This window comes from Vombatus ursinus, unplaced genomic scaffold (genome assembly GCF_900497805.2).
Source record: "Vombatus ursinus unplaced genomic scaffold, bare-nosed wombat genome assembly UNPS02007284.1, whole genome shotgun sequence".
Classification (NCBI taxonomy): Eukaryota; Metazoa; Chordata; class Mammalia; order Diprotodontia; family Vombatidae; genus Vombatus; species Vombatus ursinus.
In genome coordinates this window covers 27,007,931-27,028,511 of record NW_020947062.1, presented here as the reverse complement: position 1 = coordinate 27,028,511, position 20,581 = coordinate 27,007,931, and the positions used below count along the sequence as shown (strand labels likewise).

The 20,581-nt window shown below is 39.2% G+C and overlaps 1 protein-coding gene across 5 annotated transcripts in view; it reads right to left on the bottom strand.

Annotated features, from left to right (window-relative positions):
• SAMD4A (sterile alpha motif domain containing 4A) overlaps window positions 1-20,581 on the bottom strand; it is a 284,216-nt gene that overhangs the window by 134,497 nt on the left and 129,138 nt on the right. For all 5 annotated transcript variants that reach the window (XM_027849105.1, XM_027849109.1, XM_027849108.1 and 2 more), the window contains exon 3: window positions 2,564-3,085. In XM_027849105.1, coding sequence (XP_027704906.1) covers window positions 2,564-3,085 — 522 coding nt within the window. The remainder of the gene's footprint in view (window positions 1-2,563; window positions 3,086-20,581) is intronic.

The window sequence follows — 20,581 nt, the reverse complement described above, 5'->3', positions numbered from 1 at the left end:
TTCAATCAATCCCTGCGGAATCCAATTCTTGGCCCTGTGGGGTTGGAGAGAGGCACACCATAGCAACAGAACCTTAGGAATGGTAATATGGGTGTAATTGTAAGGCATATTTCCAGAGAACTGAGTGGCCTAGGCACTGAAAGATGGGTTTGTTGCAGGCCAATAAGTATGCCTTCCAGAAGGGGAAGCCTCCTTTACAGAGGAAATGTGTCTCACCCCTGTCTGTAGCACCCATATTACAGTGCCCCATATAAAAACCCAGTTTGCTTTGTACAAGTTACTGCTGTGTCCTGAGTTCTTGAAGGGAGTAGTGCCCAGAGCTCTGAAATGTCTAATACCATGCTGAAAAGGCTTATAGTAAAAGCCCAACAATAGATTCTGCATCTTTCCTAGGAGGATCAACCTGCTTTTTTTTTTTCTAAGAAACTCATCACTAGAAGGTGGGCCAACTGGTAATGATTTTTTGTACCATGACAACTTATATAAGTTGTGTAGAGGATGCAAATAGCAGCCCTGGAGAGAGGGCTCAAGTAGACAACATCATAGATATTCTGGGGAATTTAGTTTTAGCAAAATTAGAACTTGGGTATTACTACAGAGTCACTACTGTCGACACAATGTCTATGAATGAAACTCGTTGGAGAAGGTGATGATAGGAAGCTTTCTGGGGTGTGTGGTTGCCCAAGGATAAGATTACAAGCTCTACTCCTAGTCTGTTTACCTTCTGAAGAGGCCTAATCCCATTCTCCTGTAAGGCTACTGAATACATGTCAGCCCAATAATATACAAGGCCTCAAAAGCAGCTGGGAAATAATGTAAATTGTTTCATCATTTCATTCCATCAGTGTGTTTGGGTGGCCTTGGCAAAACACCAGTCTACTAAAATCTGATAACCCTAACTGAATTGTAAATTCCCTGTTCACCAAGGTTAAATTTCTCCTATCAAATAATCCCAGATGTTTTTATTTATTAGAGACAGAGATGTGGTTGTTCATCTTTTGTTCTTGAAGAGGACTAGAGATGTAGTAACGCAAGAAAAGTTTTAGTTTCGGTGTGGCTATTGGGAGAGGGGAGTAGAATGGAGCCCCAAATCTTTCATAGCTCTTGATAAATTCTGTAGTAATCACAAAATCCCATGGCTTAATATAGGAAGCTCTAATGAGGAGGACTCTGTCTCCCACTTTGGATGTACCCTACCACATTATATTATGCCAGGGCCTCATGAAAACAATGTATGGCTAGATTATTATTAAGTTTGTGAAAGAGAGAATTCAATAAAAATCTCTTCAGTAAAAAGTTAAGTTATAATAACCTAATTTTAATACTATGTAATTAAAAATAATAAAAGAACCTACTAGAGGACCCAGATTCTAGTTAGATTAATATAGGACCTGAAGTACAACCTTGATTATTCTGCTAAATAACTATGTCAGTTAATATAGTAAAGTTACCATTTAATATGCTGGTGGATTTTTAAAGGCATTTTTAGAAGACATATTAGTTCAAGCAAGCCTTTAAGAGGCCAACAAGCATTCAATAACAATTGTTAATGCTTTCCTATCTTTTAATTGTGGGTTCTTGTATGTCAACAGGCACATTACATCTTACCACAAAAAGCTTTTCCCTTTAAAAAGCTCTCTCCACACATTCAATGCTATGTATATTCACAAACACTTGGCAACTTAGACTGCATTGACAGCTGTTTGAGGAAGGATGGAGAGTGACTGTGGTTGTACATTTGAACTCCATCGGGATGAATACAATGCTTATCACTGCAGTCACCCACCCTAAGAAAGGAATGCTAGGGCTAGGTATTTACTGCCCTAGGCTAGAATAGGGTGAATGTTCCTTTGCTCCTATACTTAGTATGGTTCATGGAGTGGAAGAGTATTTATTGTCTTCCTCTCAACTTACCCTCCCCTCTTCCTCCCACCAAGTGATATGTATCTTCTTCATTGTAATTCCCAACTCCCACTACTCATAAAATAGGTTAAGAACAAGGAGGATTTCCACAGCATTCAAACCAAGCCACAGCACAGAGAAGCATTCTGAGTTAACAAACCTGTCTCTCCTCCCCAGCCAGGAGGGAGACAGCTCCAATAACTGGAAATTAATGACAGGAAATTCAGAGAAGGAAACAATCCAGGTGTGAAATAAAACAAGAAATGTACAAAGAGCCCAAGAGTCTGGCTGGGTTAATCCATAGGTTAGAAGTTAGGTTGAGATAATAACATGGGAAATCAGTGTCAAAGAAAGTCCAAAACCACCAGGGTGAAAGGCACTTTGAAGCAGGAAGGTTTTTTTTTTTTTCATTTTAAAAGTAATTTTCATCCATTAATCATTTCTAGCAGCCTGGTGTCTTCACACTACAGAATAGTCAAAATAAGCAAGAATTACGCAAGTCCCCAGGGCCATTTTCTACCACCAACTTAAAACCATCAGCCCTTCTCTTCCTAAGGTTACAGAATGCGGCCAGTAGACATTTTCAAAGGGAACATGCCACAGCAAACTGCCCAAACCAGATCATGAGAACTATGAAAACAAAATTAAGGGTCCTACTCACTTGTGCTGCTGCTGCTAGTCCCAATAGTATTGATTGTGGTGGGGACTGAAGATGAAGAGTACAGGGGCAGGTGGCCGTTCTCACAGCCCAGGTTTTTGTCCTGCCAATTGGAGGCACTGATACATATCCCAGAATCCCGAGAGTTCTGCCATCCATTGAGCTTGTCATCAGAGTTTTGTCTTTGGTGGTAATAGTGCGTCTGCCCATAATCCACAGAATCAGACCGACCTCTGTTCTGACTGCTGAAACTCCCTGATGTGCGGTCCTCTAAGTGATTCAACCACATGGCTAAAGCACTCCGATCTTCTAGTGAAGTGGCCGGGTGGATCAAAGCATAAGACAGCAGCTGCCTGCTTTCTTCTATGTGCTGGTTGTGTTCGATGGAGTGAGCCAGGATTTTAGGCAACAGTTTCATGTACTCTACTTTTGCTTCAATGTTTCCTGGCTTCAGCAAAGGCAGGTGAGTTAATAAAAGGGAAATCACTTTATCCTTGGATTCCTGCTGCCATTGGTTAATGATTCCTGGAACAGAAAACACGGGCTCATGAGCAAATATGCCTCCCCCGAAGTATATCAATACTGTCAACACAAAGTTGAAGAGATAATTCCTTTGATTTAGATTCTCAGTCTACAGAACTCACCTATTTCCCCCAAATAAATACACTACATTGCCTTGGTTTGGATTCCTAGTCTTGGGCTATCAGCTTGACTGTGGTGACTAACAGTGAAAATCAAAACATTGAGAAAACACCATACCATCCATGAAGCTATGTGACCCCCAACTCCCCACTCCCATAATCCACATCTCCAAAAAGAATGCCAGTACTTTGAGATAATCTAACAAAATTTTCCAGCCTCATTTTCTTTTGAAAGGAAGACTAGATATGCATTAAGGTAGGAAGATTTATGAATGGCAGTGGAGACTAGGAGAGCCAGGTAGTGTGCACAACAAAGTTACTGTATAACAGAGTGTTTACATACAAGGGCATTGGAGGCCAGACAGTAAGTTTACTGCACCCCATAATTCCCATTGCTACCCCAAATTTCTGTCTATGAAACAAAGGAAATGTGATATAAACCCTTGCAAAGACAGATTGAGTTGGAAATGGTGATGGTACATCCATGTATGGGGAAGGTGAGTGCTTTTGTTTAGCTGAGCTGCATTTTCTCTTTTTAAAAACATTCTTTGTTAAAAATGATAGTTTCATAGAATAAAAGAGAAGGAAGAGATACATTCAGAAATGAAGATGATGTAAAACCAATGTATACCAATACTGGCAAAAGAGCTTTGCTTTTGTCTGGTTTGTGTTTCACAGCTAGAAATGATTGTCATAAAAAAAAATTGACCTCTCATATCATCATGAGTCTCCATACCATTCCTGTGGATAACTAAATTAAAGAAGGGACCTTAAGCCACTAACTCAAGATCAAAATTGATGGTGCAGCTGCCCCAAAGTCAGGATCATAAATGCATTTTTGATCACAGATCCTAAGTAAGCTATTGCCTTCTATCCTAAATTATATTTTTTTCCTTAAAGGAAGTGCCTCTCAGCAGAGGGGTGGAACACTATAGAAAGACTCTTATATAGGCTGTCAGCTCAGTAAATTTAACAGTCTTTCTTCCTTACTACTTGATCTTAGTGTCTTGCTTCTACTATTTCCCCTCAAGTTGATCATATATGTAAGTATGTGTACAGATACAGACATATATCTTGTTTGTATGTTGTCTCCCCCATTAGATTGTGAACTCTTTGAGAGCAAGTACTATTTTTTGCCTTTATTTGTGTCTTTGGCACTTAGCATAGTGCCTGGCACGTAGTAGGTGCTTAAAAAAAGTTTGTTGATTGACAGGCAAGGCCTGATTCAATGTGGAGGAAAAAAAAATGACTGTGACACAAAAAAAGCAAAAGACAACTTTAAATAATAAATGTTAAAAAACATTTAAAAGTAGGTGGCTGCCTTTCCACGGAAGCATTGGGTAAAAACTTGCCTTCCAAAAACACTCAGTGACTTTTGGCAAAGATTCAGTGGCACTACATCAGCCCCACATTTCAGGAAACTGTGATTCACAAGACAAGGAGGGTAATTCTGAAAGACTGGAGAAGCCCATTTTAAGAGGGTAGGCATAGATATTTATTTACTTTAAAAGGGACGTAAGGGTCATGATAGGTCATAGCTGATCACAAGCTGAATGAGTTAGCAACTGTAAAGAAAACCAACAAGATATGGGGGAAAAATAGGCCCTTTCACAATAATGAAAAAGCTAAAAGACAGATGTTTTTAAATTCAGGAAGAAGGTTGCTGAGCAATGTTGCTCTGAGGATACTAAAGACAAGAAAATATTTGAGGTGATGCATTTATAGAGCACTTTACTTTTGCGAAGTACTTGATAAAATTTCTCTCCATTGGACATAGGAAAGATCCAGACTCTCAGGATTATAAACCATTGGGTTGAGATTCCAAGGAAGGTAATAGAACCTTCATCCCTGCAGGTCTTTAAAGAGAAAGTCAATAGTGATTGTGACTGGATGGTCTAGACCAGGGGATGGTTGTGTCATGACATCCCTTTGGCAGCACGGACTCCTTTCTCAGAATATAATGTTTTTAAATTCATAAAATACATAGGATTATAAAAGAAACCGATTATATTGAAATGCATAGCCCTCAGGATAAAAACCTCTGGTTTAAACTTTTATTTGTTGGAAAAAGGCAGAGGAATGGATTATATATGAGATTTCTGGGTCTCTAGAATTCTAGCTGAGTGATTTTAATTTTACCTAGTTTTACTTTTCAGCTTCTTGACACAAAATTATCTGAAGCTATTTTCACTGGAGTGCAATTTTCTATTTGGTAGCAAAAAGTAGACCACTTTTAACATAAAAATGAAAATGTCTTTCACAATTATCTGATTTCTAGAACATACAGTTTTTACCATTTTAAATAAAGAATATGTTGTGTGATAACTTTTTATTTTGACATTTTATTATACCCTTGCTTTTCTGTCTAATAACATTCACCATGAAAAGGTTTTTATTTATTTATTTTTTTTACAAATTAAAAAAAAACCCACTCAATAATCTTTTTTCACTAATTTCCCACAACAGTTTGAAGAGGTATTCTTGAAACTAGGGAAGGAGAAAAAAAAAGTCTGAATAAAAACCAACTCCCTACCAGGTTCAGTCTTTCTCCTCTCCCAAATGTAAAATTAAAACACTGAAAATTGTGGTTAATAAAAGAGAATGATTTCTACAAATAACTTTAATTTCTATGTCATTTTTCCTGCAAAATGATCATCCTTTGAAAGTTCAAGATGAATTTTAAAGTCATCTTATAGTCAAGTCTACAAATGTCCTGTATTATGTTGTGCTTGTTTGTATTTAATTATGAGCTAAAAATAAACAAGAGCAACAGATGCTACATACCAAATACATGCAATTCCTACATAAACACCCTCTATGCAAGAATCAAACTGAGAATCAGAAGAGGAATAAGTAAAACAAAGATGATATGGAAAACATCAAGTCACATGGCCTGGTCCCCCCATTTCCACAACTGAGGGATGGGTACTGGTCTCTTTTTCATGGGAGAATTCTAGAATGTGGAAGGGAATACCTTTAATGCTACCCTCTTTCTAGATGGATGCAAACCACTCAATCATCCCTTCCACTTTTTTTCCCCTCTCATCCACCTTCCTACATTATATCTAGCTATCTAGCTATAATGTTAATTAAGTCTATGATCCTATAACCTATGATCTTAAGATCCTGTGATCCCAAAGTTTGGCAAGGACTTCACTCAGGCTTATTCCAGGATTTTTTTTTCCCTCATCCTTCTCTACCTCAAGCTCTGTGAAAGGGAGATAACTTAAATTATTTCTACCATTATAATTTCTAAAACAAAAGGAAAACTTGAGAAAGCCCATTGGTATCCTGAGGATCTTAAATTGAGAAAATCATGATAACTGAGCCTCCAACATAAGAAATGACAATTTTCACTGTCACTATGCTTGTGAACCATTTCATCATAATTAAGCACTTACTACATGCAATGAATGTACTGTGCCAAGCATGACTAAGTACCAGAGAATTTTATATTTGAGTCTGGAAGTAATAGAAAGCCAATAAAGTTTATTTATTGAGTGGGGAGGGTAGAATGGTCAGATCCAAGATCACCTTGACAGGTGACAGGAGGATAGACTGGAATGAGGAGAGGCTTGAGGCAGGGAAACCAACTAGCAGGCTATTGCATTAGTCCAGAAGTGAGGTAATTAGGTTCTGCAGTGGGGTGGCAGTTGCATGAATGGAGAAAAGGAGGCGTACGTGAGAGATGCCATAAAGGTAGAATTGACAAGACTCAATAATAGATTGGATATGGGGGAGGGGAATGGCAGAGTGAGGTATTAAGGTGCCCAAGATTGCAAGCCTATATAATCCTGGGAGAATGGTGGTGCCTTCCACAATAATAGGGAAATTCAAAAGAGGGGAGACATTGAGGGGAGAGATAATGAGAGTTTGAGAAGTTTATAGTACATCTAGTTTGAGATTCAAGCCTGGAGCTAGGGAGAAAAGTTGGGGCTAGATAAATAGATCTCAGAATCAACTAGATAGAGATAATAATTGAATCCATCTGAGTGTTGATAAGATCACTAAGTGATCTAGAGAGTGTAGAGGGAGAGAGGGCACCAAGGATAGTCTCTAGGGTAATACCCAAGGTTAGTGAGTGTGGCCTGAATAAAAAAAATTCAGCAAAGGATACTGAGAAGATGATGGGGTTATGCACCCCTCATTCAGTTTCAGAAGCAGAGACCTTTGCCCCTTTCTCCAAAAAGAATTTGGCTCCCATTTGTTTACAGACCCCAGAAACCCCTTAAACTTTTAGATTCCTTATAGACTCCCCTTATCTCTTTGAAAGCTTTAGTCTTGCCTTTTGATCTTATTCAGATGCACCTTTGCCCCTTTTTGTCAAAAGGAATTTGGCTCCCATTTGTTTACAGACTCCAGAAAACCCTTAACCTTTTTTTACTCTGGTCTAACTCCCCTTATCTCCCTTTTGAAAGCCCTAGCCCCACCTTCTGATCCTTTCAAACTTCTACCTTTCAGTTCCCTTCATTATCTACTCTGTTGTCTGTTCAATCTCTCAGACCTTCCAATGGGAATTCTCACCTAGACCCTTTTCCCAACCACGCCCCCCCACTTCCTCTGGCCACCCAAAGTTACTTTAGTGTATAAAAGATCTACCTTGGCCCCCATTCAGACGCTGAGATTTCTCATACCCAAAAGGTTGAGATGCTCTCATGCCCGCTCGTCCCTACGGGAGTTACTAATCTTCGGGTTCCTTGGGAGTCTGGCCTGTATGTTTTATCTCTAATAAACTTTTTCTCTGGCTGGAAGAAGATTTGAGTTGAATTCTTTCAGGCAGGGCTTGGTGCCATGATCTTGGGGTCCGTTTGAGCACCCCAAAACCCCTAGACCTCTTCAAAGAAACAATCTGATAAGTAGGAAGAGAGAAATATCAGGAAAACCTAGAGAGTAGAAAGTATCCATGGAAAATGTCCAGTGTCAATAGCATACCTGACACTGTACAAAACACAGTATAGTGGATGCTAAAATTCTGTACTAATTGGGACCCAGCACTAGTTGCTGTTCAGTCATTCAGTCATGTCCAACTCTTTGGGACCCCATGGACCAGAGCATACCAATACTGTCAATGGAGTTTTCTTGACAAACACACTGGAGTGGTTTGCCATTTCCTTCTCCAGTGGATTAAGGCAAACCTAGGTTAAGGAACTTGCCCAGGGTCACACAGCTAGTAAGTATATACTTGTGCATATGTATGTATACATCTATCTATCTACCTATCTATTATGGGTGGAGAGAGAGAGATGGAGAGAGACAGAGAAAGAAACTGAGACAGACACACAGAGAGACTGAGTTACTTGAACCCACTAGCCAGGTGGAGAAATGATTTGATCAAACAGAAGAACCATCTAACAGGGAAGTAAAGAGACTCTGGGCTATGTACACTGAATTTAGAAAGGATCTTAGCCACTATATATATAGTCCAACTATTTAATACTTCACAGGCCCAGTGAGATAAAGTGAATTGCCTTATAATTAGGAGTGGAACACCAGGATTCAAACCTAGGTCCTCCGGCTCCAAAGCCCAACTGTTCTTCCTACCTTCTCACGTTGACTCACGCCAAATTCCACTCATGAAAGACCTCACAGTCCTCATAATCCACACACTATTTCTGTGAAGCACTTTTGAACAACATTCACCCAGGTCATGATTTTGGAAACAGAAAGCAAGCCCCAGAATAGAAGAGCAGGTGACTGCTAACCCACCTCCATAGCAGCACAGAAATTACACAATTCTCAGTCTCTTAACACTGTCAAATTCAGCAAGTAAAGTGCCCAGCTGTGTCAGCTGGGGGTTTTACCAATGCAATTTATAAAACAGACAGCAACAAAGAAGCAGTAAGAAGAACTATAATTAAAGACTATGAGGATTTAAAAAACTGCCCCAAGGATTCTTGGAGTGACTAGAGAGTGTATTTAAAAACAAAGTCTGGCAATATTACAGCACAATGGTAAGTGAGTGTTTAAGGGCTCCAGTTGTTAGTAAATTACACTTAAATTGCTATTTTATTATACCCTTGCTTTTCAATTTAATAACATTTACCATAAAAAGGTTTCTCACAATTGCATTTAAACAATTTGTTCATGCAAGAAATGACTTAGAATTAAATGCACACATCTGAAAGGTATTGGTTAAACAAGAGAGCCAAAATTGCTGGAAGATAGAAATACCATAGTGGTTTCTAAGTGGTCAAAGGCGCTGAAGAAAATTATATCAAGAACTTCAAGAAAAAAAAAAACTTCCTAGAAAAAACCATATTGTGAAATTTTCTAAACAAGTACAATTCTTTATTGCTGCATGCCTCACAAGCAACATGGCCGAGAATCTTATACACTGGGCAACGGCAGGAGGTGACAGCAAAGCAGTCGCAGACAAGTGAAAAAGAAGCCCGTAATGGACACTGAGGCATTCTTAAATATTTTCAAGCTGGCAACTGGCCTTGGTCTCAGCGACTATGGATAACTAAGGAAAAATATCTGAGATCCCTATAGATAGAGCAGTGTGGTGTCAAACTCAAGTAGAAGTTGGGGCCACTAAACCATACATAAGGATCCCTCTGGGCCATGTATTGATTTAGTTTTAAAAGGTATTATCTGTGTTTTAGTGAACTTTTTATTTTGTTAAATATTTCCCGATTAAATTTTATCTGATTCAGGCCGCACTCAGGAGGGTTGTAAGTTGCATGTGACTGATGGGTTGGCTGTGTGTTTGAAACCTGTACTGTGAGGGCTCATGGGTTGGATGGGCATTGGAAATATTCATTTTGGGACATGGGCATATAAAACTGGAAACAGTCAATAATAATAATAATAATATATTATTATTATTATTATAGCTGCTATGTATAGCACCTTACTATGTGACAGGCACTATGCTAAGTGCTTTTCAAATATCTCATTTTATCTTCATGACTTTGGGAGGTAGGTGCTATTACTATCCTCATTTTATAGATGAGGAAACTGAGGCAAACAGCAGTTAAGTCACAAACAACTGTCTGAAGCCACATTTGAACACAGATCTTCCTGACCATAGGCAGCTAGGTGGCTCAGTGCGCTGATCCTGGAGTCAGGAAGACCTGAGTTCAAATCTGTCCTTAGAGACTTAACAAGCTGTGTAACCCTGGACAGGTCACTTAACCTCTTTTTGCTTTAATTCACTGGAGAAGGAAATGGCAAACCACTCCAGTATGTTTGCCAAGAAAACTCCACGGACAGCAACGGCATGCTATGATCTCAGGGTCACAAAGAATCAGACACAACTGAACAACACCACCTTCCTGACTCTAGGCATAGCATTATATCCACTGCATCATCTTGATGCCCAGGCATTCCATCTGCACGTGCTGTGTTGCGTGTATATGATAGTATAAAGAGTATTGAGGTGATAACAGAAAATAGAAGCCCTGTTTTTCTTTTTTTTTATAGTCTCCATCATTGCAGCCATCCTATTGTCCCCAGAGTTCATTGAAAAGAGACAGAGATCAGTGTTATGGGAACCAGAGTAAGGTATCAACTTATTGCACTGTTCTTTATTAACTCCTCATGGATGGTAAGAGTAATCAATAGTTATTTTTGAAAGTGTCGTATTAAAATTCCCTGTGTACGTACCGATCACATAGAGAGAACATAGGTCACCTTAGATCTCGATGGGGCCCCCCATTCCTCTTGGTAACCTCTTAGACCTCAGAAAGCTCATCATTGGGGATTCCCTTTTAATGACCATTGAGATGGAAGGGACTATGTTGAGTCAGTATTTGGTACCTTGTATTGCTGTTATTTTGTGTCCTTAGCAGATTCTCACTGCTCCCCTTCCCCCATCCTGCATTTTTGTTTCTAGTTGGCTGTGGTAGCAGAGGACTTCTGTGAAGTAATCCAGCATCAATCAGGGGACAAAGTTCACCTGTAAGCCTCTTCTCTCCAGGACATCCCCAGTAGGCAGCATAGAAAAGGTCTGAGAACAAAGAGCCTCCCTTTCTTGGATCAGTGTTCACCACTCTTTATCAGCTCTGTTTAGCTGGTGACTCTCAGACCTCCTGGAATCTTGGCTTTGCCTAGGATGCCTAAAGTACCTGCTTTTTATCATAGCCAACCTCTTTGATTTGATCTCTTATTTTCCTAGCCCTATGATACCTGTTAACCTTGAGCTTAGCCTGATTCCCAATACTGGATCCTTCCTGGTTGAGACCCAGTGCCACCTATGCAGAGACAGTTGAAGGGAAAATGTCTCTGGGCTCCAGTGATCTACCTACCTTCTCCTTGCCTGTATGACTTTAATTGAACTCACGAGGTGGAGTTTGCGTCACTAAGGTTTCACTTAACTCTGATGCTTGGTATATCCCTAAGCTAAAGTAAGGACCAGTAAATGGAAGACCCCAGAGAAAAAGGAACTTCACTTTACCAGCAGAAGTAGGACTTCTAATATGAAGGCAGAACTATTGCTTCAAAGGTTATGATTGCAGAATCTAAGGGTTTAGTTATTTGCTATAATTGAGAATCCATGCAGAACTTTGGGGTAGTAGTGAAGTCATTAATCCCAAAGAGATTAAATGCTTCAATCCATTTTCAGTTGAGGAGAGGGAGGAGTAGGATATAGTGAATAGAAAGCAGGCCTGCAAACTTGGATTCAAACGTTGCCTCTGACACATATTGGCTCCATGTGACCTTGGGCAAGTCACAGCCTCTCAGGGCCCTTGGAAACTCTCTAAGCTCTAAAGTGTAGAAGTTGGTTAACCTTGTCAATGCATGCAGTTTTCTCACCTAGGAGTTCCCTATATCAATGAAATCACAAACACAGTGCCTACCCTCAATTCAATGGTTACTGTTTTCCATTGCCACAACTCTTATTTGTATTCATTATTAGGCAACTCCTGCTTCCTATTCCAGAAATCACTGTTTTGCCATCAAGAGGAACTGCCCCTTTAACTCAGTCTGGTAAATGGATTGGATGGATGACACATATTTGCTGAAATTTTAGTCAAATATAAACTATTTGTTACTTATGCCATTGAAAGGTCTATAAAAAAAGACATTTAGGGTTACATCTCTGTTGAGTTGATTTCTTTAATTTAAGGTCAAAACAGGAACATTTCAGAAATGAAAATAAAAAGATTAGCTCAATTAAAAATTTTTTTACTATGGGCAAATTTTCTCAATAGTTTAAAATGGAAAATTTCCCCATGTACTTGAAAACAAACATTTAATGCATCAGTTAATGCATTTAATGAGTGCTTTCCTGATTGTAACTAATGCCTATTTAAATGATCTTCACAATAAAGATTTTAGAGACTTCCCAATCATATAATATTCAGAGGCAGCAGAATTAGATTATAGTTCATATGACTTAATTTTCTAAAACATCTGTTGGAAAGGGAAAAAAATACATGATAACTCAGGATAGAGAGAACACTATATTAGCAAAAAATATGATCTGTCCTAATATCTCTGACCATAAAAATGACTATGTTCTTAACAGAATTTTGTAAGATTATTACAAAAAATTAGAGGTGAAAAAATATATATCATCCTCTTCTCTTGATGAATGAAATGAATTAACTAATCCTTGGAAAAATATGGATACCTGGTTAAGCCCTTTAAGAAAAAATGTAAAGGCCATCTGAATAGCAAGAAGCTTAGATCTCATTGATTTTAAGGTTAAATTTCTTCCCTTTTTTGTCCCTATTCCACCCTAAACTCAAAAAGAATCTACTTCACAACTGCTGTTTTACAAGAGTGAGTATACTGTCTTTATACTAACACTGGAGGGGGGAAAGCATCCTTTGTACAATTATGTCTCAGTAAGGCCTTTCAACATGTTTCAATGAGCACAGGCTGAAAATGAGAACCCTAAAAATGAGTATTATTCATCTAATTGCAATAATATTATTATATTCGCTACTAGAAGCCTTAAGTCTCTAAGTATTTGTCAGATTTCTGAGTCAACACAGGACAGTATCTTGGAAGGAATTGAGAAGATCAAGTCATGACAGAAATGTGACTCCAATATCAAACATGTTAGCTCCATAGGTTTCTCAAAAGAACACACTTTTAAAACTTTTTAAAAAAAGAGCCTTGTTGGAGCTCCCCCCCCCCCCCCCCAAAGTGGTCATGTTGAACTTTTGTAGACTTTGTTTGTTGATACATTTCATAATGAAAAAGATTTCAGTAGACTATGCAAGGTCTAGAAAACAAAAGGGAATGTGTTTTAATCCTGCTTTATCTTTTGTATTTATAACATCAAATAAATTGCTTTAACTTCTCCATGTTTCTGCATCACTGAGGTTAAAATGGAGTAATACTTACTGATCTCAGAGAAGAATTGTGAAGAATATCAAGGTATACTAAATGCTGTGTCAATATTAAAATGTCTAGAAATAAAAATTCCCCCAAACAAAATACTTTTTATCTCCTGTAAAAGAGAATTGTTTTCTCATGTCATCAGCAAAATGTCGGGTCACCCCATTCCTACACATTCAAAATAAGAGTTAACTGCTTAAATTAACTTGGAAATGAATCTTCAAAAATTTAGACATCATTCATCCTAAATTCAAAAGTATGTGTTCATGTAAATGCTAAGATTACAAGTGAATGAATTTGAAATTGCTATTCTTTCCATGGACTAGCATTTATACTTATCAATAGAAAATTGATGACAAAATTATTTTATCAATATCTTCTTGCTCTGTGACCTGGGAATTCTTTAGAAACATTTTTTTTAAACTGAGTACGATTTATTGTGATGAGGAGAGAATAAGTGATTTAATGGTTTTTCTTATCCTTCATTACAAATCAACCATTGTTTAATTTAGAATTAGAAGAGTTAGGCAAGTGGATAAGTCCCATTCTTGTAACTGACTGACCTAGCAAAGTTAGGCAGTCCCCATTAAGTCCAGACCTGTAGAGGGAGTCAGAGACACATCTTCCCTTTTGGATTCAGTTTAGAGGCTATTTAGTCAACACTGAGAGATCTCAAATAAATGCAAAGGGACAGGTAATCCATTTTAATAGTCTACTTTGCACTGAAGCAAAGCATGCTGAGATTGAGCCTTCTCTCCTGATATCTGCACCTCAGTGCCTTTGTCACCCAGCTTCCTAGTGTAACAGTTATTGCTTCAGAGCAGAGGTCCCCAATCTGTGGGGAAGTGAAACTTTTGTTTCCTTCAAGCCTCATAGAACGGTGGGGATGATGAGCGGGGAGCAAAAAGGTGAGGGGCTTGATAATAAAAGGTTTCTTAATTGAGTGTTAAGGGGATAGGTACCTATGAGCCTGAGACAGTCTGGAGACAGTCTCCAAGAAAGCCCCATTTTATTTTTATTTTATTTTTTTAGGCAATTGGGGTTAAGTGACTTACCCTGGGTCACACAGCTAGCAAGTGTCAAGTGTTTGGTCTGAGGTTGGGTGTGAACTCAGATCCTCCTGACTTCAGGGCCAGTGCTCTATCCACCATGCCAGCTAGCTGCCCCGAAAGCCCCATTTTAAAAATTCAAGTGAGAAAGGCTACAATCAACCAGGTATGACTTCAGTGTCATCTGACCATCTAGAGACTCTTGCATTGTAGTGTAATAATAACTGACGCTTAAATGGTACTCTAAAGTTTGAATCAAATAAGAATAGCTTATATCTATATCTTTATACATACATGTACATATAATATATGTGTATATGTGTGTGTATATATATACATACATACATACATACAATACATACACACACACACACACACACACACACATAATAAAAATCTATTCTTATTTGATCCAGTTAAGTGATTAGCTCAGAGGCAGGGCTTATTATCCTAACTCTAAATTCTACATTCTATCTGCTATACAACGTGTTTTCTCAAGTATCTGTTGAATTGCAAGATGACTCAGCCCAGAGCTATACATCATACCTAGAGACTAAGGGACCTTCTTAAATATCTAAAACTTAAAAGTTCAGAATTCTAAAATAATGAAAAACACTTTCATATTGCCACCACCTACTTTCTTTAAGACTCAAGCAAATTAAATAGACATAAGGATGAGCACAAAGTCCTTTCACTGGACATACAAATCCTGTACACTTAGCACAGGGCCTAGCATATACATACTCACTGACTTAAGTATCTGCAGCTAGGTGGCAATAGATAAGAGCCCTGGGCCTGGGGTCAGGAAGACTCTGAATTCAAATTCGACCTTACTAAACTCTGTGACCATGGGCAAACAACTTAACTGCTGCCTGCCTCAGTTTCCTCAACTGTAAAATGATCCTACCTCACAGGGTTGTTGTGAAGTTTGTTCTCCCCCTTTGCATAAAAATGGCTGTGCCCCCTGACTCTGTCTCTATGATTTTTTTACCCCACTAAGAAAATTTTTGTTCCATAAAGTCATTTATTCTCCCCCTTGTCATGATAAATTGTGCTTGGTCAAAATAAAGTGTTTTAATAAGAATTTCCAATAGTATAGTTCACAAAAATGTTTCAGGAAAAATGTTTCTAAATTAATTTTGTCATTATTTTCTAATGATCTCATACTTTTGTCATTAGAGTGAGATTAGCTGCTACTACACAGGCAAGAATTAGGCATAGAACCTCATTATCTATTTCAAAGGGGCTAGGGAGAATCAGCCTAGAAAAGAGGAGTTTGATAAGAGTGAGAAATGGTTGGAGTCAGAGAGAGGGAGTGAAGAGAGAAGGAGAGAGGGGCATCATCCACAGACTTCTGAGATAAAATCTATGAAGAGATCACTTTTTAATTACAGTACTGACATTTTGCTGATGACATGAGAAAACAATTCTCTTTTACAGGAGATAAAAAGTATTTTTCTTCAGAGCAGAGGTCCACAATCTGTGGGGAAGTGAAACTTTTGTTTCCTTCAAGCCTCATAGAACGGTGGGGATAATGAGCGGGGAGCAAAAAGGTGAGGGGCTTGATAATAAAAGGTTTCTTAATTGAGTGTTAAGGGGATAGGTACCTATGAGCCTGAGACAGTCTGGAGACAGTCTCCAAGAAAGCCCCATTTTATTTTATTTTATTTTTTTAGGCAATTGGGGTTAAGTGACTTACCCTGGGTCACACAGCTAGCAAGTGTCCCATTAGTACTGTTACCCTGGGTCACACAGCTAGCAAGTGTCCCATTAGTACTGGGACATACAACCTGTTAGCAGACTTAAATAGCTCTTAGCAAAGGCATTTACTAAGAGCAGTTGCTACAAAATATTCCCCAAATAAGTCTAGTATGTATACTCTCTCACAAATACAGCATCCATGGGAAGCGCAGGTTCAAACTTCAGAATACCTTCATTAACACAGGATGAAACATGTGTGGCAAAGGATATGGAACTCACAGCTCCTAGTACCACATGACCTAAAGTCCTTTCTTGCTTTGTAGTGTCCTAATGCAGCTCCCTGGGTAGTGTCTCTGTTGGGTGGGCCATTCAACTGGGCTCCCAGGGTCTGCTTCTTTCTGGAGGAGTCCACAGCTACCATTCCTTTCTGCCATAAGGGAAGCCCTCTTTCTTCCGTTGGGTCTCCCCAAATCCCATATCTGTCTCTCACATCTCTGTGTGTCTCTGATACAGGCTGGATGTGTTTTCTCCCATTGTTCTAACAGGTCTGTGGTTAATGGAAGAGAAAAAGACCCTTCTTCCCTACTACAGGGTCTTCCTTCACAAAGGCTCTGTAGCGTTGACTCAGTTGCTTCCAGCAACTGAATTACTGAAATTTATCCAGCTATTTAAATCCCCAAGAGGCATGGCTACATTGTTTGCTCAGCCAATAGTGCTATTCCCTTCTTCATCCAACCGAAGAAATGCATACCTCGTAAAGGGTTCACCTGGTATAGATACATATCTTTTACACATTAAAATCTTATCTTGAATAGCTTCATTCTGTGATTATATCACCTGAACTGCTGAGGGAACCCCATACCACCTCCACTTATGAAAGCAGAGTGGTGTAATAAAAAAAAAATAAAAATTTAGCACTTTGTAGTTTGCTGAGTACTTTCTTCACAACAACCTAATGAAACATGAATGTGAGCATTATTATCCTCTATTATACGAATGGAGAGACTGAATGTAAGTGACCTGGCCATATCATACCGCTAGTATCAGAGCTTATTGTACACCCTAGACTCAATTCACTCAGACCACATCTGGAGTATGGTAAGTTCAGTTCTAAGTGCTACATTTTAGGAAATTTTTTGATAAACTAGAGAGAATCCAGAGGAGGGCAGATAGGATAGTGAATGGACCTTGAGAGCATGCCATAATGATGAATAGGTGAAGGAACTGGTTAAAACCTAGAAAAAAGAAGACTTAGGAGGGGTAGGGTAGCTATGAACAAATATTTGAAGGGTCATCAGAGCAGGCATAGTAGACCTTTTTCTGCATAGTTCCAGAGAGGGGAACTAGGAACAATGGGAGAAAATTACAAAAAAGGCAAATTTGGGTTTGATGAGAGGGGACATTTTCCTTTAAAATAGAGGTGTCAAATGGTAGGATGGGCTTCTGAGGCAAGCAGTGGGCTTTCCCCTCCCCAGAGATATTGAAATAAAGACTTGACGAATACTTTTGGGGTGTGTTGTAGAGCTATGCATTAAACTAGGTTGCCTTTGAGGTCCTTCCAAAGACTGACATTCTGTGATTCCATGACTCCAAGACCTCTTTCTATCACTTTTACCTTAGGCCCCAGAGGTGGCTGCTAATAGGACAATACAAGGCTTACTAGGAAAGTCTTGTTTCTCTGAGACTTCTGACTTTCCTGGTAATAGGTACCTCCCTTTCCTTTCCTCTCATTTTCTTCTTAACTCTCTACAGTCTGACTTCTGATCTCATCATGCGACTGAAATTGTTACCATTAATTGAATTATCATTAATCTCCTAATTGCCAAACCTAATGGCCTTCTCTCAATCTTCATCCTTCTCGACCTCTTTCTGCAGCCTCTGACATCTCTTTGATACTCCCTTCTCTCTAGGTTTTCATGATACTGCACTCTAGCCTGGTTCTCTTCCTACCTATATGACTGCTCCTGCTCAATCTCCTTTGCTAAATCTTCATCCAGGCCACACCTGCTAAATGTGGGTATCCCACAGGGCTCTGTCCTGGACCCTCTTCTCTTCTCTCTCTATATCATTTCACTTGCTGATCTCATCAGCTGCCATGGATTCAATTATCTTCTCTATGCTGATGATTCTCAAATCTGCTTGTCTGGCCCTAACCTCTCTCTCTGCTGACCTCCAGTCTTGCATCTCCTTACTTACTTACATCATCCAACTTAATACTGGATATTTCAAGCTGGAGGTCCCATAAGGTATCTTAAAATCAGCATGTTCAAAACTGAACTCATTATCTATTTCCCAAAATCCTCCGTCTTCCTAACTTCCCTTTTATTTTAGAGGATATTATCATCATTTTCCCTGTTACTCAGACTTATAACCTAAGTGCTATCTTTGACTCCTCATGATCTCTCAGCTCCCCATATGTTTAATCGTTGCCGAGACCTGTCAATTTTACCTTCATATTTACCTTTCATATTTGCCCATTTTCTCCTTTGACACTGCCACCACTCTGCTGTAGAACCCTCATCACCTCATTCCAGGACTACTACAATAGTCTGCTCCTGGGTTTGCAGGTTACCACAAGTTTCCCTCCAATTCAGAGATTTTCCTAAAACACAGGTCTCTGATCCTATCATTCCCCTGTTCAACTAACTCCAGTGGCTCCCTATCACCTCCAGGATCAAATATAAAATACCCTTGCCCCCTACCTTTCCAGTCTTCTCACATTTTACAATCCCACCATATACTCTTCAATCCAGTGACACTGGCCTTGCTGTTCCTCAAAAAAAAAAAAAAAAAAAAAAAAAGACACTATTGTCCCAGCTCTGGGGATTTAACTGGCTATTCCTCATGCCTGCAATGTTCTCCCTATTCATCTCTGCCTCCTGGCTTCCCTGGCTTCCTCAGGTCCTACTTAAAATCCCACCTTTTGTAAGAAGTCTTTCCCAATCCCCCTTAATTCTAACACATTCCCTCTGTTGATTATCTCCAATTTATCCTGGATGCATCCTGTTGAACATGGTTGTTTGCATGTTGTCTCTCCCATTAGACTGTGAGCTCCTTGAGAGCAGTTACTGTCTTGCCTTTCTTTGCATCTATCCCAAACACTTAGCACAATGCCTGGCACATAGCACAGAGTGATTGGCAGTAGGAACTTTAAAAATGTTTATTTACTGACTGGTACAAGTATCCCATCTTGCGGCAAACCTAAAGCGCAGTTTTGTCTGTTTTACACTTTAGTAGCACATGAAGAAGCAAAAAATGTGTTTTATTCACCTAGTTTGCATTTTAGCTTTACATGATCTTTCAGCAAAATAGAAGACACATACAAATCCCCACCTGGCCCCCACCAAAAAACAAAAACAAAACAAAACAAAACCCTTGGAAACAACATATTCTAAAAACTTCCAATCACACAAGAAAAGATGTCCTGAGAATTTTTTGAGGAAGTCATTTCACTTTTCTTTTTGAAGACCATGATTCCTCATGTGTAAAATTAAGTGGCTGGACCAGAATAATTTCTAAGATCACTTCCAGCTCTAAGTCTCTGTATGAATAGCCAGAAAAGCCCTGAGCTAAGCTGCCAGAACATTACCTCTAATTGGTTGTTCCTGATGGCAGTTTGGTGAAGAAGTAGCATTCAGCATCAATTCAGAGGTCTGAAGACACAGTACTGCAAGATATTCAGCAACAGTATTGAAATTATCTTGGATTCCGGGACCATAATATTTTGCTGAATCTTTGAGGGAGGATACAGAAGCTGCACAGGTCATATGGAGCTGAACACATTACAGTTGAACCAGATGGTAAGTGAAAAATCTGTGGGTTGATGGAATTCTGTAAGGGATTACTCCATCTCCTTCCTCTCCACTTTGCCCTCCTCTTTTTCTTCCCTCCCTTGGTGTCCTCTGAGCATAGCTCCCCATTGTTGAGTGGGTGGGAGGGGGATTGTGATGTCAGAGGGTGGTGGGTGACTCAGAGGAGAGCAATGGCCAGCAAAGATACAGAGGTCTATGCACATCGCTTTGTATGGCACCTTTTATTTCTCTAATCAGCTAGAAACACTTTGCATCTGATTCATTAAAGAGACAGATAATCTCTTTAAGTCATTTGTATTTTACTGTAGTAGATTTCATAGGGCAAAATCATCAACACCATTTATCTACCAGATAAGGAAAACTGAGAGACACAGAGAAACTGAATGACTTGCCCAAGATCACCCAACAATTTGGGAGCAGAGCCAGGAATTAAACCCAAGTCTCCTGGCAGATAACTAACTAGTCCTGAAGAGTCCAGTGGACCATGCTGCCTTTTTTTAGAAAGTTTCCATACACCTTCTATTC